Source organism: Prionailurus bengalensis, chromosome A2, assembly GCF_016509475.1.
Source record: "Prionailurus bengalensis isolate Pbe53 chromosome A2, Fcat_Pben_1.1_paternal_pri, whole genome shotgun sequence".
NCBI lineage: Eukaryota > Metazoa > Chordata > Mammalia > Carnivora > Felidae > Prionailurus > Prionailurus bengalensis.
The window spans coordinates 168,488,866-168,515,427 of record NC_057348.1 but is presented as its reverse complement, the minus strand read 5'-3'; the positions used below and the strand labels follow the sequence as shown (position 1 = coordinate 168,515,427).

Genomic DNA, 26,562 nt, shown 5'->3' with positions numbered 1-26,562 from the left:
TTATCAGGGAAAAGTTAGGACTTTAATAAAGTGAGGCATAGTGGGGCACCTGGGTGGCTCAGTCGGTTGAGTCTGACATCGGCTCAGGTCATGATCTCACGGCTTGTGAGTTCGAGCCCTGCGTCGGGCTCTGTCCTGACAGCTCGGAACCTGGAGCTGCTTTGGATTCTGTGTCTCCCCCGCTCTCTGCCCCTCCCTTGCTTGTGCTCTGTCTCTCTGCTCTCTCTCAAAAATAAGTAAACATTAAAAAATAATAATAATAAAGTGAGTCCTAATAATAAAAATCTTTTTTAGGTACTGTGGTTTTATGGATCTAGAAAATACTGTTACTTTAAAAGATCTTTGCAAAGAACAGACAACTTTAAGAGTTCTTGAAGTGTTCATTAGGATTCTTGTTTGCAAGCAGCAAAGCCAACTCACGTGGTCTTAAATAAAAAAGTAAATAAATGAGTAGGGGGCGCCTGGCTGGCTGTCAGAGAAACATGTGACTGTGGATCTCGGGGTTGTGAGTTCGAGCCCCACATTGGGTGTAGAGACTGCTTAAATAAATAAACCTTAAAAAATAAAGCAAATGAGTAAATAAATACTGTTTTTTAAGACCACTTGTTCGTGTATCCAACCAGTAAGTATTGAGTGCCTGCCATGAGCCAGCCACTGTTGTTAGTGCTGGAGTGTAGCTATGAACAGAACAGCCACACTCCTGTCGTGGAGCTCCACTTCCAGTGGCCCATTCCCAGCCCCTGTCGCTGGGCAGGCTGGAGCATTGTGTGGATGAAGTCAGGCAGGTTTTGGTGTCCAAATGATGCCCTAAGTGCTCTCTGTCCCAATCTTGAGTCTGCTGTTCTCTGCATGGGTTTGGTATCAGGCAGGCTCTTGCTATGAAGTCGCAGCTCCTCTGTTCTTCATGCTTAGCAACTTCAGTCTAAAAAGAACCTTCCGCTGGTTCCAGCACGAGTTCCAGGGCTGATTTCTGTTTGTCCACCCATCCTTGGACAGATCCTGTGATTCTGATGACCAGGTCTTCTGCCTGCTCCCAAAGGAGGAAGAGAGGACCAGGGTGAGGGGCTGGGGGCAAGCAATGGAAGAACCTGCCCCAGACCTCTCATCCAGGCGGACAGATGCTAGGCAGCCAGCAAAACAACAGATCACTGTTGCCATTTAGTGTGGAAAATGTGTTCTCCTTTGTATATCTTGGGAGGGCTGAAATAAACACAGCCTTGTCCAAAGCAGCTACCCTGTAAATAGCATCATATTAGTTGCCTTACAGGGTGAGCCAGAGGGCGTGTTTTGCCTTGGCAAGCCTGCAGCTGGGGGAAGTCAGTCCCAAATCATTTATTTAAAAGAGAGATACAGGCGCACCTGACTGGCTCAGTCAGTAGAGCATGATTCTTGATCTTGGGGTTGTGAGTTCAAGCCCCATGTTGGGGGTAGAGCCTACTAAAAAATAAGAGGTGCCTGGATGGCTCAGTTGGTTGAGCATCTGACTTCAGCTCAGGCCATGGTCTCATGGTTCGTGAGTTCAAGCCCTGTATCACGCTCTGTGCTAACAGCTCAGAGCCTGGAGCCTGCTTAGGGTTCTGTGTCTTCCTCTCTCTCTGCCCCTCCCCTGCTGGTGCGTGGTGTCTGTCTGTCTGTCTGTCTCTCTCTCTCTCTCTCTCTCTCTCTCTCAAAAATAAACATTAAAAAAATACTTAATAAAAAGGGAGATCTATATCACACACATGTCTGTATACATTGAGATACATATATACATATACTCCATTTTATTTAATGATTTTTTTTTTTTTTTTTTTTTTGGTCAGAGAGCATGCGTGGGGGAGAGGGGCAGAGGGAGATTGAATCCTGCGTAGGCTGCACGCTCAGCGTAGAGCCTGACATGGGTCCCGATCCCACAACCCTGGGATCATGACCAGAGCCAAAATCAAGAGTTGGACACTCAAAATGATTGAACCACCCAGGCACTCCTAATTAATGATTTTATATGTAGATAGGTTCTCTTTATATAGTAATAGCTTTAACTGTTTTATGTATAGAATCTTATGCATGAGACACACAAAATACATACTTAGTATTTAGAGAAATACATTTATCATTAAAAATATATACTCATGTATATTAGAAGTATAGAGGGAAATACCATTCAGAAACAAAGCCGTGGGACACGAGTGTCCAACTCTTGATTTTGGCTCAGGTCGTATCCCAGAATCATGGTATTGAGCCCCACATCAGGTGCCGTGCTGGGCATGGAGCCTACTTAAGATTCTCTCTCTCCCTCCCTTTGCCCCTCTCTTCCTTTCACATGCTCTCTCTCAAAAAAAAAAAAAAGCTATGGTATAAAAGTAAATAGTAACTTTGAACCTAATATAATGAAATCTCGCCTTGAGCATTATAAAATGAACCTCTACATGCTGTATTCATTGATTATGAAAACGAAAGGTATCATAAGATCATAACGCTTGAATTGCTGTGCTTCAGCTTAAATTTTGACTATCCCCACATGTTCCAATCTTGAACCTAATATAATGAAATCTCGCCTTGAGCATTATAAAATGAACCTCTACATGCTGTATTCATTGATTATGAAAACGAAAGGTATCATAAGATCATAACGCTTGAATTGCTGCGCTTCAGCTTAAATTTTGACTATCCCCACATGTTCCAACGAAGAGCCCTACAGGGATCCTAAGGAATGAGAGTTAGGATAGAAACAAAAGTGAGGTAAAGAGGCAGCAGTTCCAAAGGACAAACAGGACTGGACACGATAGGAAGCCCTTCCAGTGTGACAAGATCGGGACAGCAGCCGGGACAAGCAGAGGGGCAGCCGGGAGCAGCACCGCAGCTCGGGAAATTCTGGAGGAGCCTGGACATGTGCACAGGGGGATAGAAAGGGGAGCAGGGGTGAGGCACCAGGGTGGGCCTCCTGCTGCTTTCCTGGGTGCTGGGCCGGAGTCTGCACAGCTGGGCGGGTGGTGAGGCGGTCAGCCTGCCACCATAGCAGCTAGGGGATTCTTGAAAGCAAGTCGTCATCAAAGGGGTCTCTGCTTCAGCAGATTTTTTTCAGCAGAAACAAAACCAGTATTTTGGAGGGGGTGGGGGATGCCTGGAGTAAGAAGTGCTCCGGCGTCCAAGCCCCGAGGACCGCCTCACACCGCTGCGTAGCAAACACGTAGCCGGTGTCCGCCGCCTGAGACCCTCTGAGTCTCTGTGGCGTGTTAACGTCTGATTAGCCGACCTTTTCAGAGAGTTGTTGTCCGCGTTGTCTGTGGGGTTGTAGGTTTTCAGTCCTTTTTCCATCATGAATGGAAATGTTCTAAGTAAGGTAAGCCCTGTGCCTCGTCGTTGTATTTGGATGCCCAGCTTGCAGTGAACATTCGGTTTTTATTACTCACTGAACAACAGTGACTTCCACTCTGTCCCAGTGGTTATTTTTATATGTATGGTTACTTTACACATTTATGTTAATGTAACACCTGAAAAGTCCTGGCAAGAAGTAAAACTCTCTTAAAAACTTTTCAGTTCTGGTTAAAGGCGTTCTTCCATAGCGATGAAACTTCATTTACATGCGCTTTCAAAACTGTTGTCACATACATACTGCTTAATTCTCAAATTTATCCCAAAGAGTAGGCAAAAATATATCAAAAGTACATTTGTTTCTTTATCCTCCACAGCTTTATACATATTACTGAGTTCTCTGGGCAGTAGTTAATTCAAAATTATTACAGTGGTGAGTACCCAAGTACAGTGTGAAGAGAATAAACTGTAAATTCTTCTACTTCATTGGGAACTATGGACATATAATGAGAGAGAAATTTAATGTTAGAAACATGGAATGAGTAGATGGATGTTTGTTATGGTATTCTCTGCACTTTTGTGGATGTTTGAGATATGCTAAAAAAAAAATGTAATGTATCTTAGTATTAGGTCAATGATAAAGTTACATAGAATGTATGAAACATTTAGAATATTATGAAATGTAGCCAGAATATATTACCTTGTGTTTTCAGCTCTACTCAACTATATATCTCAACTATACATGCACACACACACACACACACACACACACGTGTGTGTGTGTGTGTGTGTGCGCGTGTTTGTGTACATACACGTATACATCCCACATAATGGTCACCATAGCCATATCACAGCTACTGCCTTAAAATGCTTGTTTTAAATACTGTTTTGGAGAAATTCGACAACTCCAGCCCTGTAAATGGGATATTAGGTCATGTTTGTGCTTACCTTTGCTATTAAAGGCAAGACCTACTATCGATGTGCCTGATAGTTGGTTTGTTCTTTTTTATTGCCCTCCTAACAGTGGTCTGTCAGATACCATCATTCTGGATATAATATCAAACTACCTGGTGCTTCCCAATCGGATCACCGTTCCTCTTGTCAGTGAAGTTCAAATAGCACAGTTGCGGTTTCCTATACCAAAGGTAAGTATGCCTGCGCCCCTGTTAGCACTTAGGTGCAGATATGGGACGGCCTATCGCATATTTGGGTGTTGTAACTTGCTGTGGTTCTCTTAGCAGTGACCTTGCCACATGGATCTGGATGTGATAGTTTGGCCTGTCACGGTTCTTGAGGGATTGGCTAAGGTACACCACAGAAACTTCAGGGCAATTCTTAATCCTCAGCCATGAACATCCACGGTGCTTATAGGGATTTAATCCTGCAAATGCTATTCTGCAAGTCCTAAAGGACAGCTGTGACAACTTAGTTGTCATCTCAGAAAGCATATACTAATTGTAATAACAGAATCTAAGAGCGTAGTACGCGATGGGAACTTCGTGTAATGACTGGTACACGTTTTCTCTCAGAGATGAGAATATGGTCATCTCGAGTCCTCGAATAAGTTAACGTGGCAGAAGCAGTGCTGCTGTTACCAACTGCCCTGGATGAAATGGGAAGGCCGGCCTGGGTCTCAGAGCACAGCCCTCGGGCTTAATAGCAGCTTTGGTCTTGGGGTGTATTACTTGGCATGTGTGGACCTCATTTCTTCATCTATAAATTGGGGATGGTGCCTAGCACAGAGTTAGGTCACAGATATTGGAGTCACCTTCATTTGAGTAGACTAAGCAGCCTCATCCCACGACTGAGAACTTGCCGGTCAAGGACCTAGAATTCCCTCTAATGGTCAGACACGTGCTTGGAGTGGATAGGCCCTCACAGGTTAGTGAGAACTGTTAATCTTAAAGATAAAACCCCCAGTTATTTTACCAGCAAAAATGGGTTTCTTCAGGAACGGCAGAGAATTGCCGTCTGGGACAATTAAGCTGTGGCAAAACCACAGGTGATTCTGCAGAACAGAGGAGAGAGAGGAGGCTCTTTCACAGAGGAAAGGGGGAGCCGGGAGGGGGAGCCGGGAGGGGTGAACTGGGAGCCCGAAGTGTGGTGGCTGCTCGTGAGCTGAGCTGTCGCCAGGGGAGGAGGAGACCTTCCTTCCTCCTGCCGGGCTGGCAAAATAGTATCACGTGGAAGGTGCATCTCTTCCCGTCGGGTCTGCAGTGGACAGTGGAGTGGTGGTGCCTGAGCCCCCCCCCCCCCCCCCCAGTGCTGGCCTCCCGACCCCATTCTAAAGGTTTCCTTTAATTAATTTTCACAGAGCTTTTCCTGCTTGGTCCTTACCCCCATCCGTGTAGTCTGTCTGCACTCCTGTCTGTAATGAGTGTGATACTGATGCACACAGGACAGCAGATTTTTTTTTTTTAATGTTTACTTATTTTGAGAGAGAGAGAGAGAGACCCAGAACATGAGCAGGGGAGGGGCAGAGAGAGAGGGAGACACAATCTGAAGCAGGCTCCAGGCTCCGAGCTGTCAGCACAGAGCCCGATGCGGGGCTCGAACCCATGAACTGTGAGATCGTGACCTGAACCAAAGTCAGACACTTGACTGAGCCGCCCAGGCGCCCCAAGTTGATTTTACTCAACAGAAGGTGTGGAATTGGTCCTCTTTCAGTGGAGGTGTTGTGTTCAGTGTTCTTCCTGAAGTGGAAGGAGACAGCCTTTCCCTGGTGTTTGTTACGTTTTTGTAGTTAACTGGATCTCTGTAACAGTGCACAAATCCTCAAACACCTATAAGCTTTCTTATATTTTTTAAAAGTACCAACACCCCAGCTAATTGGTGCCCAAACTAGTTATAACATGGGCATTCAGGTTTAATGGAACACTACATATGAGAAATGTCATTTTTCTTTCATTTACGATTTTCATCTCTGAAAATGCAAGAAGTCTTTTCCATGTAGAAATCCTCATGCCCCTTTGCGTCTTATACTTTTTATTCTCTGAGCACGGTGAGTACTGAAGCCGCGCCCAAAGCCAGCCTTCCTTAACCTTGGGTTTAAAAGCCAGCACTACTTAAACATGTTGCCAGATTATCTAAACTTTACACACATGAAAATGTAAACAGAAAATTCTCTAAGTTTTTAAAAGTGTATTTATCTGTAAAAATGCATGTCTTCCTAGCTGATGGGGTCAGGAATATTGCCCAGTGATTTTAAAAGCGTTTGTTTAAGGGGCGCCTGGGTGGCTCAGTCAGTTAAGCATCCGACTTTGGCTCAGGTCATGGTCTCATGGTTCATGGGTTCAAACCCCATGTTGAGTTCTGTGCTGACAGCTCGAAGCCTGGAGCCTGCTTCGGATTCTGTGTCTCCCTCTCTCTCTGCCCCTCCCCTGCTCATTCTCTCTGTCTCTCTCTCAAAAATAAATAAACATTCAAAAAATTCTACCAAAAAAAAAAAAAAAAAGGTTGTTTAAAGAGAGGAGAATGCTGCTCCGTGTTAACTTTACCACCATTGTTTGCCTTGAAAGAAGTGTGAATGGATATTTTTTATTTTACCTATTAAACAACATTTTAGGAAAAGAAAACTGTGTTTAAAGTCTATGAGTAAATGCGTATTTCAAAGTTTCAGTTTCTTCTCTATAAACTACATTTAATGACATACAGCTGACCCTTGAACAGCATGGGTGTGGGCACCGACCCCTGTGCAGAAAGTCGGCATGATTTCTGACTCCCCCAGAACTGCACCAACAGCCTGCTGTTGACCAGATACCGTACTGATAACATGAGCATTTAACACGTATTTTATATGTTCTATGTGTTTTATTCTGTTTTCTTATAATGAAGTAAGCTAGAGAAAAGAAAATGTTACTAAGAAAATTATAAGGAAAAGAAAATACATTCATGGCATTTTACTGTATTTAGTGAAAAAAATCCTGGGTGCCTCGTGGCTCAGTTGGTTAAGCATCTGATTTTGGCTGAGGTCATGATCTCACAGTCTGTGAGTTCCAGTCCCGCTTTGGGTGAGCTCGAGCCCCTCTTTTCTCTCTCTCCCTCTTCCCCTCCCTCCCTCCCTCTCTCCCTCCCTTTCTCTCTGCCCCTTGCTCACTTGCACCCTCTTTCTCTCTCTCAAAAAAAAAAAAAACACGTTTGAGTGGATCTGCACAGTTCAAACCTTTGTGGTTCCAAGGCCGACTGTATTTCATAGGATTGTTCTAAAACTGGAAGTAATCATTGCATATGAAGGGCTTAGTATCACGTCTGAGACATCCTCTGTTGGTTACCAATTACTGTAGCACCGAACCATAGGGCTGTGTTGGTGACCCGTAAGGCTCTGTGACTCGGGCTCCTCAGGCTCCTGGAGCACAGTGTCACCGTGGGGCCACCGACTCCCACCTCGTTCTCCCTGGTCTGGTCTCCTGACTGAAAATAGTACCACTCCAGTGCCGTCACCTGGTGCTGCTTTGGTTTTTCCTCAGCGCTGCCACCTGCGTGCTCCACGTTTACTTTCTGCTTTGCCGCACGACAGGAGGGTCTTTGTTTCGTTCCCTTCCGTCCTGTTTTTAGGACGGTGAGTGTGCACAGCGTTGTTCCCTGTCACGTGAACCAGTGAACAGTCCACGGGTTCTCCTTTTCTCTCAGGGTGTCCTAAGGATACATTTTATCGAAGCTCAGGACCTTCAGGGGAAAGATACTTACCTTAAGGGACTCGTCAAGGGAAAGTCGGACCCCTATGGGATTATTCGAGTCGGCAACCAGATCTTCCAAAGCAAAGTCATCAAAGAGAACCTCAGTCCGAAGTGGAACGAGGTATACGAGGTAAGATGTGCCCAGTGGTGTCGCCTGGCTTCTCCAAATTGAGTCCGCTCCTGTTAACACAGGAGTGTGTTTGGTGTAGAGGATACTTTAAATCCTTTTTGCTTTAATTCCCCATCTTTAAAAAGCATTGCCCCTTTCTGTCCCTTCCTCACAATATTGTTGTCATGCCAACACATAAACGACACATAAATTTTAAACCTTGATGACGTTAAACCATCGCAATACATAATTGGCAGAATATTTTTCATGGGAAAAATGTTTTATGTGGTTAACATATGTAAACATACAAATACGAGATTAGTTATGTATCATTTTGTAAATTCTCATTTAATACATCTGGACATCTCTACATGTTAGTAAATACAGATGGACCCGATTTGTGATTGCCATTCACTTCTTTACGCAAAAGAGATCTTGACTATTCATTCCAGCATTAGAACCGCTGTTGTAACAATGTCGTAGGAATATATTTTTCTTCACTTGACCAAGTTTTCTCCAAAGAAGCTCGTCAAGGTGTTATTGCTGCGTCACGAAGTACAATTTGAGTAAAGGAGTGATACATTTTTGCAGAATTGTTCTTGGAACCGTTGTGTGGCTTATACGTCACCAGCTTCCCATCCTTCCGGTCCAGGCTGTTGCCAGATGGCTTAATCTCTGAGTGGTGGTACGTGGGTCACTAGTAGTTATCCCAAGAACAGGACTTGAACACAGCCACTTCAGGGCTAGTAAGGTGTGCTAACCTGTTCTGTTTGTGGGTGCTGTCTTGTGACCTCCTTCCTGAGCGGTGGAATTTGACTCGGTGAGACTAATCCCAGGTAACTGGAAACACGGTAGACTATGTGGGCAGATGTTTCAAAATGATCTCCCACGGAGAAGCATATGTGGTTTGACAATGAGCAAATGTAAGTGCTTAACCACTTAATAAGAGAAAACTAGTACGGTGCTCTTTACCATAATCCTCATATTCAGCAGGTGCCGACGTCAGTAAAAATGTAAGATAACTACCACTCGTTATTTTTTCAGGCTTTAGTCTATGAACATCCCGGACAGGAATTAGAGATTGAGCTCTTTGACGAAGACCCGGACAAGGATGACTTCTTAGGAAGGTAAACCCTGAGGCGAGGAGAACACTCTTCCCAGTAGTCACACTTAAAACTACCGCAGCTTTGAAAAATAGGTGTATGTGTATGTAACGTGTATTGTTAAGTGGCTCTTAGATACAACATTTGTTTCACTTTAGACTTCTCAAGGTATGTTTTATTTCTCTCACATTTAAGTATAAGAAGGAAAATTCTAGATCTACGACCATCACAGCAACCGCTAGCTGTGTGTAGCTATTTAAATTAATTGATTAAAACTAAACAAAATTTGAAATTCGCTTCAGTGGTTGTACTCGGCCCCATTTAAGTGCTCATAAGCCACATCAGAGCGTGGCCCCAAAGGCCAGTGCAGCTCTCCGGCTTTCACGCCGCACAGGCAGCTCCCCTCTAGGGTGTAGAAATGAGGTTTTAAACGTTTTCAGTTTGTCGAGTTTTTTAGGGAGCAGGGGGGATAGTAATTTACATTGTGCCTACACATTGGAAAAATAAATACTGATTTGTATACTTAAATTGAACAACCAGTACAGCTGAAGAAATGAGCTTTTAGAAAAACACATCTAAACCTAATCTTTATTATTTAGCTGAATTTCTTGTGGCCAACAAGATACGGGTATAGATGACCTTGGACAGGCTTAGCCTCATCAAGAATGACCTGTGTATTCTGTGACTTCAGAATTCATTCCTGAGCTGGTTTAACAAGGGGCGACTGAAATATTGTAAGCAGGGCAGTAAACAGATCAATTTTGCATTTTAGTAGAGCCACCGTGTGGCTTAGAGTGGCGGGGACTGAGACTGGGGACTACGGTGATCGACCAGGAAAGAGCTGTGAGGGTCTGACCTGGGGTAGGGGCAGGAGGAGGGGTAGCTACGAGCGAAAATAGGAGCGGACTTCTCCCACCCTCGTCATCTCTGGCTTCCGGGGGGAGTGCCACACTTTGCCGTAGAGCAGGGTGTTTAGGGGAAGAAGGGGCTCTGGGAGATGACTGAGCCAGAGGCCTCTGTGGGGCTCCAGATACTTGATGGTCCAGAGCTGAGGAGTGAGGATGGGAAGGCTGTAGAGACAGACGGCAGCACCAAAGGAGAGCTTGTCGGACAGGAAGGCTGAATATTTCCACACATTTTTGGCGTTTTCATATTCTGTAAATAGCTACATTATAGGGAAGACCACATTTTTTACAACTGTCATCCTGGCTTGGCCAGACTGAGGGTCCTGACCTCCCAGAGACTCACCCCCCGCTTGTCCCTTACTTCCCTTCGTAGTTTTGAGATAAACCTGAGGAAGCTTCCGAACGAAGTCTGTCTGTTGATAAACTCTAGCATTTTGATGCATGTCCGTGTACTTTTTCGTAGACAAGTGTTTAAGGTTATTTCAGTGTTAAGAAGTATGTTTCTATATTCTAAAGTTGTTGTGTTGTTATTTCCATAGTCTTATGATTGATCTTATTGAAGTTGAAAAGGAGCGCCTTTTAGATGAAGTAAGTTTTCTCTGAGTTCTTGTTCCATTTCACGGCCAGTGACAGACCTGCTGCCCGTCCCCACTGTGTTCCGAGAACCGAACGGTCACTTCACAAACACTGAGAACTTAGGCCCTTCAGTGTTAGCAAAGTGAAAAGAAAGAAGTTTGACAGCCCAGTCAGATGGTATGTATCGAGAGCCCAGCATATGTTAGAAATTCACGAGTACAAGCACGACACTCTGGGAGTCAGGGCAGAGGCCTGTGAGAAGCTTCCTAAACGTGGGCTCTCGAGGCGCTGGAGGTACAACAGCTAGGGCTGTGCGGTCGAGGAGAAATTGTCACGTGGGCGCCGCCTACAAACGCAGTGGGAACTCACAAGCAGACACTGCTTTCAAGCAGGACGTTGCCATCAGAATAAAAAGCGTTAAAAGCGAGGAAAATTTTGAGATGGCTTCTAAAAGATGGGTGTGATTGGGACAAGCAGGACATAAGGAAGCAAACAGATGTTGAGATCCACTGTTCCAAAGTAACACATTCTCCTTCCTGTGCACTCGTGGCAGCCCCTTAACGCCGAGTATTTGGGGACTAGCTTTGATTAATTGCTTTGTGATTTTTAAGCTGAAACAGCTGAATACTCTTTTATTGAGAAGTATATAGTGGTGAATAAAAACAAACGTGAATTTCTTTGATACTGAAATTCAGTGTTTGGTATCCATGTTGTATTATCTCTTGGCCCATAAATTCTATTCAGGTCCATACATAGAAGCCCTATGGTGCTGGACAGGACTGGAGCACGTTGGAATCCTTGTGTGTCCATTAGGGATGAAAACAGTGTTTATTCCACCATGATTTTGTTAGGGTTCAGCGAGGTAATGTTAGTGAAGCCTTCAGCACCCTCCCTGGCCAGGCTCCAGCGGCTGCTCTCTGGGGTCGTCAGCTCATTAGAGATCGGGCAGGACTCCGTCCTTCAGCAGTAATCAGAAACAGTCGGTGCCTCCCAGGGAGCGGCTCGTAACACTTGTGGAAACTGCTTGACTGGAAAGTCTGACTCAGGAGAGCTGTTGTGAATGTTCACATTCTCTCCTCAGTGGTTCACCCTGGACGAGGTCCCCAGAGGAAAGCTGCACTTGAAACTGGAGTGGCTCACGTTGATGCCAAATGCTTCAAACCTCGATAAGGTGCCGTGATGGAGTGTTTCCCCTGACAGCTGAGATTAGAATCTCTAGACTGCATGGCTACTTGGCTTACAAAAATTACGGCAGTGATTTTGATTATTGTGCTCTAAGTCACTACAGTTGCATCAGGGGTAAATTAAAGGTACCGGAATGTTTTAAAAGAAGGATTTATAGGTCCTTCCCACCTGCTTTACGAGACCTTCACGTTTCATGCTTGATATACTTTGGGGGTTTGGCGAGCCGCAGATCACCTGTGCTTTATTTAATTGATTTGTGTAATTTTTTTTTAATTTTTTTATGTTTCTGAGACAGACACAGAGCATGAGTGGGGGAGGGGCAGAGAGAGAGAGGTAGACACAGAATCTGAAACAGGCTTCAGGCTCTGAGCTGTCGGCACAGAGCCCGACGAGGGGCTCGAACTCACAAGCCGTGAGATCATGACCTGAGCCAAAGTCAGAGGCTCAACTGACCGCTCACCCAGTCGCCCCTGATTTGTGTAGATTGTCATTAAAATATATTTAGTGTTTTCATTCTCTCTGTGTTGCATATATTGGATGGTTTATTTCACCACCTTTCTTATTTTCTTGAGCATTACAGACATAATCAGGTAGAAGTACTCTAAAATCTTCTGGAAACACACCTGCTGAGGCTTTTTGTCCTTTCCTCGTAGGTGCTGACAGACATCAGGGCTGACAAAGACCAAGCCAATGATGGTCTTTCCTCTTCGTTGCTGATCTTGTATTTGGATTCAGCAAGGAACCTTCCGGTAGGTAATGCCATGGGAGCTCCCTTAGGTGCCCGTTTTCTGGCAGTAGATCTTGTGTTGAGCCACACCGTGTCACCACTGTTGCTCCCAGGAGAACAGCAGAGGGGAGGGGTCAGTGTGTATTTGCTTCATGAGTGTAATTTATGTTTCTGCATCTTACTGATTGTCCAGAATGTTCAGAGTTATCTTTACTCTGACATGCTTTATGAAGAAATCTCCATTACATAAGAAAAGGATGTGCCTGGTAGTTAGGGAAGAAGATACTCCGTAGAAAATCACTAATTATTAAAATGGAGTTCCCTAAGGATGGACATTGTCTTCTCTGGCATGGGAATAAAACAAAGCAGCTCTGTCCACGGCCCCAGAGTCCACTCTGGCTGTGGCGTGGCAGGACGGCCGGTGGGCAGCCCGGTAGGACAGGCGCTGGCTGGAGCCCCTGGTGCCCTGTCCCGCTTGGCTCCCACGGCCCGGAGGGAGAGCCCCTGCTCGTTTGCATCAGAACTGTTTGCTCTTAGAAAACACTGTGAAGTGCAGCTTTTATAGGTAATGACCACAGCTGTGGGGAAGAAAAATCCCACCGTTCTGTTCGCGTGAAGTCTCACGGGATCCTCCACCACCGTACTTTAAATCCACTATTTAGGGTAATGTGATCATTATATAAATGTTACATTGTTTTGATCACTTTTTTTGAGTGCCAGTTCCCATACCCAGCGGATGGTCATTCCTGCCTTCTTTCACTGTGTTAAACACCAGACCAGTTCTGTTGAGGTTTGCAGGCTGTTTCCCTGCTAAGCCTGTAATAAGTGCTCATCCATCCCGGCGCATTTGCATGTAGTCTCCCTGTGTCCTCTCCTTGTTGGCATCGACGTGGTGGAGACAGACGAGAAAGCAGAGTGTTTACTGCCCTTCACAGTTTGCATCCAAGTGTCTCACGTCAGACTGTCCTCGTCTCACCTCCCCGCGGAAGCCCACGGAGTGCACACCCCACTTCTCCTCCAGTGCCTTCCAAGCTCTGAAAATTGCACTTCACTTGCACTAAGCTCAAAGCAAAGTAAACGTACTTTGTGCATCCCTGTGTTTCAGTTAAGGTTTTTGACAAAATGCAATTGATCTGTTTTTATACTGGGAAGATGTAGTTGAACACTGTGTAATTATATGCAACTGTACTCTTTCTTTCAGTGAAGGTTTCTTGGCTAATTTTAACTTCATAAATTCTTAATTTTTCTTAAAATGTTACTTAACCTTTTGGCCAGTCTTCCAATTCGAACTCTGACTTTTTCCGTTAACGATCTCAATTTGGGGAAAGTTGTTTTGTTGTTATTTAACCTTCCTGCAGAATTTCTCATACAGTAGAACTTTTTGGTTTTTAATCACAGTAATGTTTGTTTTACAGTCTTTTATAATGCCTGATGGAAGTGAATTTGTTATATATTTTAGGATACGGAGAATAGTATTAAGTGAATTGGCAAGAAAGAATTAGGCCTCTTTCGAAGTGTGTATTTTGTCATTAAATTGAAATTTGAGTAATACCACGTAAGCAAAACAAAAGCAAAAATGAATTTATTAACCTTTTATTAAAATGGCACTCTGTGCATGAAGTATGCTCTGTCTGTCAGAGGCAAAGGATCTTTGCAAAACCGCTGCCCTCTCGGGTGTTTAAGTTAAACGACAGCGTTTGCCCACCAGTTCTCCTGCGTTTCTGTGGGATGCTTTGACTCTGCCTTTTGCAATCCTGTTTATTAGTGCTTCTTGTGCGTTCACTGACCGCGGTCCACCATTCTTTGCTTTCTCCTCCTGTTTCCACTCTCCTAAGAGTATCTACGAGGGAAACTTTGGGTGTGGCTACTTAAAAGAGAGGCGAGCGTCGGGACTAGTGTTTTGTGAAAATACTACCTCAGTCTATAGAGCACTATTTGTGAGTTCTCCAGTGTTCTTTCTTCCTTTTGTTTTAATGGAGACTGCTAGAATGTGGGCTGGAACTTCTAATGCCATCTATTCAATGGTGGAATGATGTGGCATGCTTTTTTAATTTTCTTGCATGATTTCAGTTACTGTGCGTGTGTTTCTTTTGTGCTTGTTTTGTAAAAGTAACACCGCTGTAACCAACTTTGGTGACTACATCTGATGATGAGATGAACAAATCTGGTGAGTCGTGAAGAATCCTGACATTCCTAAGCTGCTACTGGCCCGTAAAAAATAAAGATAAAAATTCTTCTGAGGGGAAAATGAAACCATAATAATTAAAGCCGATTTTCTGAGGGTTCATCTCAATGTGAGACGTAAATGTTTATTTGCAAGTTTCCAGAAAACGTCCTTAGATCTCCTTTTCCCTCCTGAGGAAACACAGAAGTGTCAGAACTTGGCCTTCCTTGAAGTGCCAGCTGTACCTGTGGGGATGGTCAGTGAAGATGGATGTCCACCTGTTGCCCTGGAAACGTGCCTTCTCCTCTTTTTCACCAGAGCTCCTAAGGGAGAACAAAATACATTGAGTTTATGATTCAGCTTCTTTTAAGGAACTGAAAGAATATCCAGGAGAGGGTAACTGAGCATTTCTAACCCACTTATTTGGGAAGCTGACTTTGATCTTCTTACGTCTGTTTCCTGGGGTCTTGCTCTGGGGCCCTGATTCCTGGTACTACTGTTCTTGGTGCTTGTAGCAGACAGTTGTTTTTACTTGCTTTAGGGTCAAAGAAAGTCACCGATGGCTTAGTCATTAGTCTAGAAAGTTACTCTTTCTAGGCTGATTTAATTCAATAACTTAGTCAGATTCATAAAGTTCTTCAGCCCTTGAATCTAACAGTGGTAGTAATGCTTGTGCTCTCGAAGAGATTTCATTTCTGTTTCCACGTGCACTTTCAGTGTATTCTTATCAAAGAAGGGTGGGGCAAAAGTTGAAGAATAGGTATTTTGCCCCATTTTATCCATGAGGGACATCGAGACCCTGATGGGTTAGGTGAGCTGTTGAGAGTCACGTGGGTAGGAAATGGTAACCATGGTCTCCTTCCTCACTCTCCTTGCTTGTTGCTACTTGAGGTGTTTTCAAAGTCAAGATGAGGTCACTGGTACGTGTTGGCAAACATTCTCTGTAACTCTCGAGTTAGAAACGACTTTATATTTTGGGTGTTTCTTAGTGACGGTTGTAAGCTGCTGTGGACAACAGTGCGACCCTCCTGCATAAACTCTGTTAGTCTGCAGTGGTTTTTCTAAGTTACCTTTTCTCATTCTGTAATTGCTTTCTTTAAAGGGAAATATTTCTGACCTTGTGTCAGGATTTTTTAATTGCTTTATGATCTTGAGCTAAGACATTGCTAGCTTATCAAAACCAACTTCCCTCCCACATTATCAAAATCATACAGTAGTGCTGCTTAGTGATTCAATCATAGGCATCAGCACAGTGTTTTATGAGATTAATTTGACCAGATTTGATTGCCTTTTTTCTTTTTTAAAGAAAATTGGATTTCATCGTCAGGTTAAATCATTGCTTTCTCAATTTTCCCCCAAAGGCTGAGACTGTTGGTATTTCTGGTAAAGGCCAGCCCCGTTGGTCTTGTACCTTCTCCCTACTCAGGATACTTAATTTGCAGCCCCATGCACGCATTACCGCCATCTGGGCACCTTTGGCACTACAGGACTTTCTCCCGTGTGGAAACAGTCTCTTGACGATATAGACTGTGGGCACTTTGCCCTCCTGTTTTGATCAGATTTGGAGCTGAATGTGACCCTGGAGCGCCGAGGGTGTTCTCTGGCTTCCAGTGGCCAGCTTTCCAGCCTGGGAACCTGGGACTTACATAGTAACACGCATTTGCTGAACACCTTCCAAGGGCTCTCCCTGTCCGCCCTGTTCAATCTCCCCATCACATCACTTTTCAGATAAGGAAGCTGAGGCAGCACAGAGAGTGTGAGGGACAGAGGTTAGAGACCCAAGATCGCAGCTAGTCAGTACCAGAGCTGGGCTTTGAACTCTGCCTTGTGACCCCTCCTGTCTTACCCCATGCTAGTGTAGAGTGAGGTTGTTACCACTTCAGGTTTGTGAGTTCACAGAGCTGTCCATGGGGTTTATCTGAGATGAGTGTTCACACTGTTGCCTCCTTGGTATCCGTAAAATTGGATACTTGGTACACAGTAGCAAGATCACTGGGTGTGATGATGCAAGGTGCCATTTCACTTGTAAAAAGTACAGGTGGCATTACTTTAAGGTCTTTAAAAACAAAAAGGGGGTGTACCTGGCTGGCTCAGTCAGTGGAGCGTGTGAGTCTTGATCTCAAGGTTGTGAGTTCGAGTCACACATCGGGTGTCGGATTACGTAAAAATACAAATCTTTAAAAAGTCCGGGTGGCTACACCGCAGGTTATTACTGCCTCCAGTTGTGGGGAGCAGCCCGAGGCTGGAAGGTGCCGTGACGTCCGGGCCGACGCTGGCCCCCTCCCAGTGTCCCCATGTGATCTGGCCCGTCTCTCTTTCGAGCCTGTGCAGCCCCCCACGATCTCACGGCGCTTCTCTAGCTCTGCCACCCACACCACGGCCTCTCTCCTCACTTTTGCTTTCGTTGTGCATGTTAGAATGAGATGTGCATCACACCTACCCAAAGTGAGCTTCAGCAGAGGTTTCCGTGACACCTGAGGGTTGGCGGTCCTCACATGTCAGGGCGGTGGTTCCCAGCCTCACCTGGCCCATCTGGGGGGTCCAGTGTTTAGAGCTCCACAGGCCGCCTCAGTGGTCTGGCCTTTATGTCACATGAATTCCTTTTGGCTGGATGTTCCGTCTTCTCATCTGGCCCAGGCTGCCATGGCCACCGGAGGCTGGGAAGCTGACTGTCCATCTTTCTTCACCATGATGTCTGCTGTTTAATAAAAACATAACAAAAAACAGTTTGTCATTTGAAATTAATTACAACCGAAATGATAAAATCTTCCATGTTAAATGTCAGTCCTTGAAGGAGCTTACAGACAGCTCTGCCTTGTCCTCTTGAAGGCAAGAAAGTAATGATATGGGGGAAAAAAAAAAGTCAATGAAACTAGGACATAAAACCCGTAATAATAGAACTTTAAAGCCAGGATACACTTTTGAAACAAAGTGTTCAGCCCCTGCCTTCGATACTCGGGAGAGAATGGCAGTGAAGTGGAAAAGGCCCACTTCTGCTGTGGTTTTGCACGAAGGTAAAGTTCAGAAGCAAGGGAAGGGTCAGCTGCTCGTATGGGGTGTGATTTGGCTTGAGAGCCACGTGGGCATCTTGAGCCCATCCACTTGTACGTCAGATAAAACCTTTAGTGTTGTCGTGGGTGACGTCTTCATGAGTTTATTCAGGTTAAGAATAGTAAACAGAACCCTTTCTTAAAGTGTCACTCCTGGATTTTTTCAAATCCCAAAGACAAGAGGGGTGGGAGTGAAAGAACAGTAATCGTAAAAGATCACAGTAATCAGAGGAAATGTATTTTGATATTTATAGATTAAAGGTTTATCCTAAGATAAAATCTTGGGCATAAAGAAGAATTGTATGTGCTACAAATGATTTTTACTGTGTCATTCTTGTTGGTGGTTTTCATTTAAAGATTTTTTTGTTTGTTCTCATAAATTTTCGTGTCATTATTAACCTTACATAAACTCCTCATTGCATGTTTTATTAACCCTTGGTATATTCATTTTCTTCTGACTTGAAAGAGTAACCCATTAGAATTTAACCCTGATGTCTTGAAGAAGTCTGCAGTTCAGAAAGCTTTAAAGGTAAACTAATAGTTTCCCTTTGAAAACTTAATTGAAACATATTGAAAGAGATGATATTTTAACTCACATGGGTTTATTGACAAACTGCCTCCCATACTGATATAGTAATTAATTGTCTAGTTGGATCCTTTTTTGTTTACCCAAGAATTAGTAGTTAGAAGAAATTAAGTCAGCTTTGAAGATAAATTTTATAAAGTACCAATATGGTAAATTAGACTTCTGTTTTGTTGGCCTCAGGCAGCAGTATCTAAGGTACTTTTAAATCCTCTGCATTTTAATTGGATTTGAATTGGTGAAAATGGTGAAATAGAAGGTCTATTTAAAAACATAACCAATCTTTAGATTATGATTTCAAGGTATTCCTTGTGCACTGTGACTATCCATTTAGAAATCACCTCTTCCAATATGCTGAGTTAGGGCCGTCTGAGTCGGTGACCTCATGGCTTTTGGTGCTGCTGGGTTTGGGTGACAGATCTTTTGAGAAGCTTTAAGTTTCATTAAATGAGGTATATTGAAAACTAAGCTCCACTCCCTAAAACAACATGAACATGTATTTTCTGGCCAAATTGTTAAAAGTTTTCTATGACTTACAGTGTTTTATTATTTTTTTTTTCCGATTCTTTCGAACATTTTAGGATCAAATATTGGGGCGGGGGGGGATTTAAATATAATGGTCTCAAGACAATTCTGTCCGAAGGAATGGTTTTGAATCAGCTTCATCTAGAAAAAGAAGTTAAATTTTGAGTGAAGAAGACTGACAAAATGTCTGCTTTCCGCTGTAAATGTATTAAGTCCTCACCTGTACTGAGGCCATGAGGTGTGACCCAGCAGTGAGTTACTCCTTTGCAGTAGTGGTCAGCACAGTAGTTGAAGTAACCGCTCCAGTAACACTGGAAGGGATTAGATCAAGTCTTTCCTCACCATTTCTTTGATGTCTGGGGATCATTGACCAGCGAGATGAAACGGTTGCAATGAATGCTCTAAGTCAGACTGTTTGGGTTTGAACTGCAGCCTTGCCCAACTCCTCAGTATAACCTGTAGTGAGATGTCCGGTCCTCTGCTACTTATAGACTGGAAGTGATAGGATCTTTTTAGGAGTATCGACTAAATTAAATAAGATCACGCGTGTAAAAAGTGCTCAGTGTAGCTAGCATAATGTGTACATTTTAATTGTTATTTTACCATTTCATTTAAGTGTAACGGCCAGGCCTTGGAAATGGCATTGTGGCCATTATTTAGACGTGAAAACCAAAGTTCAAATAGATGAAACATGTAGGTCTCAACAATCAGTTGTAAGCCACTGAAACTTAATTCAAGACAGTCTAACTTAAACTCACATTTTCGGGATGCCTGGCTGGCTCAGTAGAGCATGCGACTCTTGATCTCAGGGTCGTGAGTTCAAGCCCCACGTTGGTTGTGGTGCCTACTTAAAATTCATATAAAAAATTAAAAAGTAAAATGTTAAAAGATAAGATAAAAACCCATACTTTCATTATACCTGTGTATCTGACTGGGGCTGATGCATTTTGACTACTGCATTGTGGTACAAGACTTAACGATTTAATGTCTTTCATAGAATCTGGAACATCATTCATTTAAAAATACACCATTATTTTAGGTGCCACTAAGAAAGAAAAGCTGCATTAAGGTTTGATCGTGTTTGTGTCTACTGGAAGAATTCTTAGACTCAGGATAAATACAGATTTTTATTATGTCATGCACACAACAAAAGGAAGATAGAAGCAACATAAATTGGTTAAGGCAAGAACAACTGTGTCCCAATTGGGATCCGCCCCGAAACAGGTCCATAAATTTTTCAAGAGATGTTAGAAAGGTAAAAAAAGAAAAATTGTGTCTCAAAATTGATAAGGCACAGTAACTTTAGGAGTGAAACAGCTGCTTTTTCAGAGATGAAGTGACTTACCCTAGCTAAGAAGCAATTTCTGTATCAAAGCAGCTGCTGTATCAGAGGACGATTTCATTCCCTCCAGCGTAGCAGAACCCTGGCCTTGGCCCCGCGGCTCAGCACCTCCAGCCAAAGTGGCTCCACAAAGGGGGGCGCCCTCACTGGAGGCCAGCCCCGGTCCTGGCCACACCCAATTGAAGGGAAGTTGGGAAATAGAATTTTCATGTGCAGAGGACTCGTGCCCACCTAGAACTCCAGGTTCCAGTGGTAAAGGAAGGATTTAGGCGAAGAGTTCGTATTCTCTGCCACAGTAGTTTATAACCTTGGATGTTTTCTTTTTTAATGGTGTTTATTTCGTTTTGCAGAATTTATTCACACCAAAAAGATGAACCAGAAAATAGATTATCACCGTATGTTTGGGCTAATAATATTCCGATAATCCTATGAATTTGACACCTATTTCTACCATTGCTGTAGTGTTAAGGATTGACTCTAAAATTGTTTAACAACAACAACAACAAAACATTTTTGTGACCTAATTAATTCCCACTAACACAGATATTTAACTGCATCTTCTTGTGGGGCTAAGTTAGAAATAAACCTCATGTCCCATGTATGTTGTGTCCCACTGTGTTCTCTCACCTGTCTGCTCAGGTATGCTTCTCACCATTTGTTTTCTTATTCCTGAGTTTCTCTCATTATATTTGTATCTGCTTAATTTAATGCAGTTCTAGATTGATGTTTATTCTTCCAGTCAGAATTACTTAGGAGCTGGTAAGCAAGAAGTGATATCTGATAGCTACATGTTTGCACAGAAGGTATGAAGTTAAAAATGTGAAGATGTGTCTCTGATACTTTGTAGTGTGTTTATTATTCCCACCAGGGGGCTATTCAGAAGTGTATGTTCCAGATGTTTGTCCTTCCTCATGCTTTTGTTTCCATTTGCTGCACTTACTCATTTTCTTATCCTAGTAACATGAGTTTTGAGAGCTGGAATTAGCATTAAAGATATTTAGAAGTTTGCATTTTTCCAAACTAGCTTGCTTTAAAAATAAAAGGCCTTAGCATTTAAAAATCATATGCAAATAGGAATTTTCTTAATTTATTTCATGGTAGACCCAATTATGGCTTTGGATATGCTCAGCAATTATTTTCCAGTTAAATTGTTCCCAGATAGTCCCTGTAACTGAAGTGTCAGAATTAATTAGAAAGGACTATTCATATGAGCCACTAATTTCATTTTTAGTAAGCCCCAGTTCAAGATGTATGTTTACTTATTTTGTCTTATTTTTTGTTTGTTTGTTTGTTTTTGGATAGTCAGGGAAGAAAATAAACAGCAATCCAAACCCTCTTGTCCAGATGTCAGTTGGACACAAGGCCCAGGAGAGCAAGGTGAGGAGGTGCTGACCGGTTTCCTATGATGTCACTGTTACTGGTCTTAGGTGGGGACTGTCAGCGGGCTGCTAGTGCAGGCGTGAGGCATTGATTTCCATATCTTCCTCTCGTTTTCTCAAATCAGTTAGTTCCCAGATAACGAGCTTCTTTATTGGGTAACGAATGTATTGTTTAAACAGTTTAAAAATATCAACAACAAAAAAAAGGGGGGTGCCTGGGTAGCTCAGTTTGTCTCTCTTTCTCTCTCCCCCTCCCCCTTCTCCCCTCCCCACTCCTCTCCCCCACTGTCTCTCTCCCTCTCAAAAAATAAATTTTAAAAATGACATAATATGCTTTTGCTTGATTTCATGGATAAATGACATGGTATAAATTTCTAAGTTTTCTTTGAATGCTCTATAAATATTTTGTTTGAAAGATAACCAGCAGTCCTTAAAATTCAACAAACACAATTCTGTGGCATTCAGAGGGCATTGCTGTTGTTGTAATGTGTTCCACTTTCCTAATTTAAAAGAAAATATTTCAGGGATTATTTACAGTTACAGGCCATTGTTCGCTTTAAAATGTTCACAATTTAGGAAGCTTCCTGACTTCTAGCATTATGTGGTCCCTGGGAAAATAGTAGAACAAAGGCCAAACCAAGCAGATAAACTCTTGTCATTGGGATGGGCTCAGAGGTTGGGATTTCATAACTGTCAATTTCCCTGACACACTCTAAAGGCTTTGGACTGTCTCCATCTTTGAACACTTTTCACAATTAACACACAGCACATGCTCAGCAAATAAGTGTCTTGGAATTTAATTAAAGTCCTAAGCTTCCAAACACAATAAATGAATAACCACAGTCTTGGTAGCCCTTTTCCACAGAAAATACCACAGAGCTGATACTTGGTTATTTCTTTCAGATTCGGTACAAAACCAATGAACCTGTGTGGGAAGAAAACTTCACCTTCTTCATTCACAATCCCAAGCGCCAGGACCTTGAAGTCGAGGTATTTTATTTGCATTTTTTTAATAGATTTGTTGAAATATAACCAACGTACAAAGAGGTGCCCAGATTTAAAGAGTACAGTTTATGGACTCATCACCATAATTGATACATCTTTGTCAGATTTATCCCTAAGTATTTCATACTTTTTGATATACAATTTTCTTTCAGTTTTCAACTTTTGATTACTAGTATCTAGAAATGCAAATGATTTTTGTATGTGGATATTATATTATTGTATTTGATTATTCTCATAGCTTTTTGTGAATACTTTAGGATTGTCTTCTACCTGGTAGTCATGTTGTCTGCTAATTATGTCACTTCTACTTCTGTGTGTCCGATCTGGGTGCCTTTCACTTCCTTTTCCTGCCTCCTCTTGCCCTGCTGGGCCCTCCGGCCTCTGGAGCGAGTAGACCTCTTCCCCTCCCTTCTGACCTCAAGGGGAAAGCCTTGAGGTTTCACCATTAGGCCTGTTGTCTAGGAAGCTTCCTTCTACTCCAACTGCTAGTTTGCTGCGTGTTTTTGTCATGAATGGATGTTGAATTTTCTCAAAGGCTTTTCTGTAACTATTTTCAATAACTATTTCTATAACTATTGAGATGATGTTCATGTTTGTAAACATGGTGGACTATATTGTTGATTGTCAAATGTTAAACCTTACAGACCTTTGTTTGGGGATAAATTCCGCTTGGTCGTGATGTAGTATCCTTTTTATGTATTCAATGTAACTTGCTAACATTTTGTTGAGTTTTTGTATCTTAGTCATGAAGGATCCTAATCTGTAAGTTTGTTTTTTTTCTCAGGGTAATGCTGTCCTCCTAGAATGAGTTGGGGAATGTTCCCTTCTTTGCATTTTTCTAGAAGAGTTTGTGTAGAATTGGGCTTTCTCCTCACGTGCTTCAAGAATTCACCAGTGAAGCCATCTAGGCCTGTACTTTTCTTCATGAGAAGGCATTTAAATACAAATTATATTCCATTCGTAGATACGGATTTATCTAGGGTATCTCTTTTTTTCTTCATGATTTTTGATGTTTATGCTTTTAAAAAAAATTGTTTATTTTTTTGAGAGAGAGACAGAGTGAGAGCAGGGGAGGAGCAGAGAGAGAGGGAGACACAGAATCTGAAGCAGGCTCCAGACTCTGAGCTGTCAGCAGAGACTGACGTGGGGCTTGAACCCATGAACTGTGATGATATGACCTGAGCTGAAGTCAGACGCTTAACCGATTGAGGCCCCCAGGCACCCCTGATGTTTATGTTTTTTAAGAAATTCATCTATTTCATCTAAATTGTTGAGTTCCTTGGAACAACATTATTTAGAATATCCCTTTAATGTCTTTTTAATGTCCTATAATAAACATTAATAAACATTAAAAAAATTTTTTAAAGAAGTCAGATGCTTAACTGGCTGGGCCCCCCAAGTGACCCCACAGTGCTTTTTTTGTGCTCATTGTAGCTGTGCGATGAGGAAATGAGAGATTCGTTGGAACCTCACTTACTGTAGCATTCTGTGTCTCTAAGAGGTTTTCTACTGTGTCCGTCATTTATGAGAACACTACTTAGAAAGAGATGGCTGAGATGTTTTTTAAAGACTGGGTTTTGGAGGAGCCTGGGTGGCTCACTCAGTTAAGCAACCAACTCTTGATCTCAGTTCAGGTCTTGATCTCAGGGTTGAGTTCAAGCCCCATGTTAGGCTCCGCTCTGGGCATGGAGCCTAGTTTAAAAAGAAAAAAAAAAAAAAAAGACTTGATTTTGGACATTTCTCCATTTTTTTGTATTTTTTCTTTTAATGTTTATTTTTGAGGTAGAGATGGAAGCCTGGTGGGGAGGGGCAGAGAGAGAGAGAGAGAGAGAGAGAGAGAGAGAGAGAGAGGGAGACAGACAGACACAGAATTGGAAGCAGGCTCCAGGCTCTGAGCTGTCAGCACAGAGCCCGACATGGGACTCGAACCCACAGACCGGGAAATCGTGACCTGAGCCCAAGTCGGCGCACAACTGACTGAGCCCCCCAGGCGCCCCTCTACATTTTCTGTCTTGACCCTTCAGAGCTAAATGTGTTCTGTGTGTTCCGCAGGTCAAAGATGAACAGCATCAGTGTTCTCTGGGGCACCTGAAGATCCCTCTCAGTCAGCTGCTTACCAGCAATGACATGACCATGAACCAGCGATTTCAACTCAGTAATTCAGGTCCAAACAGCACTCTGAAGATGAAGATCGCCCTCAGGGTACTGGAGTTCCGTGCAGCGATTACAGGAGTGGACGGGGGGGGGGGGGGGGGGGGGGGGGACTGGCTGACTCCTGGGTGCTGCTCCAGAGTGTAGTGAAGGGCATGGGCCCTCGTGGAGGATGACCGCGGTATAGCTGCGAGCCTGGGGCCAGGAAGGCACTTGTCTGGGATCGAGGAAACCACTGCTGACAACTATAGGCGCTCAGGGGAGAGAGAATTGAGGCTTGGACTTAGACATTTGCCCCAGCTGGTATTTCCAGATTGCTTGAGCAGGCCAGGCTAAATTCTCAAAGGTCATTCAGGACAGAAAATTTAATACAGTTCTTCAAGATGGTAGAAATTACAAACAGACTTTTTGTACAAAATAGACAATGACTCTTGTGAGTGCCTAAGGAAATGTTCAAAATAAAACTGGCAAATGGATTGGAAAATGCTAAAACTCACTAATTTTTAAAATGCAAATTAAGGGGCGCCTGGGTGGCTCAGTCGACTCTTGGTTTCAGCTCAGGTCATGACCTCACGGTTCGTGGGTTCTAGCCCCACGCTGGGCTCACTGCTCTCAGCACGGAGCCTTCTCTGGACCCTCTCTCTCCGTCTCTCTCTGCCTCTCCCGCACTCATGTGCATGCATGCTCTCTCAATAAATAAACATTGGTTTAAAATAAAATAAAATGCAAATTAAAATGAAGAACCCACTTTTTAAAAAATCCAAGCAACCTCGGTCTGTGGAGGGTTCAGTGTTCATGATCTCTTTGCACTTGGTTCCAACTCTGGAGATAGGCAGTTTCTGCAGAAAGGACTGCAGTGTCTGCAGACCATGGGGTCATAGAGCCCCTTGGGCCAGGAACCCGTTCTCTGGAGATCTGACCTTCAGTAAGAAGACAGAATGCAAAGAGGCCATGAACATAAAGATGTTTGTTGCAGCTTTATTTTTTACAAGGAGGGAAACTTGACACTGTTGCAGCAACCCTGGAGTGCAGGGTTTTGGGGTGTGGGCTCTTGTTCAGTGGAATGTTGCACACCTTACCACTGGCTGTGAAAAGCCAGCGAAGTGAAGGGCTTACGTGCTCACACAAGCCGAAGGACATGAAGGCCGTTCCGGCATTCATGCTGGGTGTGTGCAGTAGCCCACTGGGGAGGGGGCCCTCACCTCTCATCCTTTCTTGGGGGCGCACGGCTCAGGCTCGCCCAACAATGACATCACCCCCACAGCTGTGCAAGCATGCACGCAAACGGAAGAGGCTGAAGAGAAATTATGTTTACATCATGGAAGCGATAATTTTGATTACTTAAACTTTCCTTTCTCTTCTTTTTTTTCTAAAAATGAGAACTAAGTCATTTTTTTTATTTCTTAAGTTTTTATTTGTTTTTGAGAGCGAGAAAGAGCACAAGTAGGGAGGGGCAGAGAGAGAGAGGGAGACACAGAATCTGAAGCAGGCTCCAGGGTCCGAGCTCTCAGCACAGAGCCAGATGCGAGGCTCGAACTCACGAACTGTGAGGTCAAGACCTGAGCTGAAGTTGGGTGCTCAACCTACTGAGCCACCCAGGTGCCCCTCCTTTTTCTACTTACTATAATGTGGCATCACTCCAATAACAGAGTAGCTGGACATATAGACTAGACTGTTTATAATGTTTTTGCCAAGTTTTAAATAGACATTGGCAAGTGAATATATCTAAAGCAATTCATATACCAGGCCATTCTAGTGTCACTGATTTTAATTTTGTGTTTATTTCCACTT

At 43.3% G+C, this 26,562-nt stretch overlaps 1 protein-coding gene across 4 annotated transcripts in view; it reads left to right on the top strand.

The window, feature by feature from the left end:
- The window catches only part of ESYT2 (extended synaptotagmin 2), an 82,995-nt gene that overhangs the window by 47,351 nt on the left and 9,082 nt on the right, over positions 1-26,562 (top strand). Inside the window, exons 8-18 of one of the 4 annotated variants that reach the window (XM_043590057.1) lie at positions 4,316-4,436; positions 7,921-8,097; positions 9,121-9,203; positions 10,624-10,672; positions 11,742-11,831; positions 12,499-12,594; positions 14,408-14,509; positions 18,253-18,315; positions 21,539-21,613; positions 22,519-22,605; positions 24,673-24,822. In XM_043590057.1, the coding sequence (XP_043445992.1) occupies positions 4,316-4,436; positions 7,921-8,097; positions 9,121-9,203; positions 10,624-10,672; positions 11,742-11,831; positions 12,499-12,594; positions 14,408-14,509; positions 18,253-18,315; positions 21,539-21,613; positions 22,519-22,605; positions 24,673-24,822 (1,093 nt within the window). The remainder of the gene's footprint in view (positions 1-4,315; positions 4,437-7,920; positions 8,098-9,120; positions 9,204-10,623; positions 10,673-11,741; positions 11,832-12,498; positions 12,595-14,407; positions 14,510-18,252; positions 18,316-21,538; positions 21,614-22,518; positions 22,606-24,672; positions 24,823-26,562) is intronic. The other 3 variants (XM_043590059.1, XM_043590058.1, XM_043590060.1) reach the window with 3 other exon arrangements.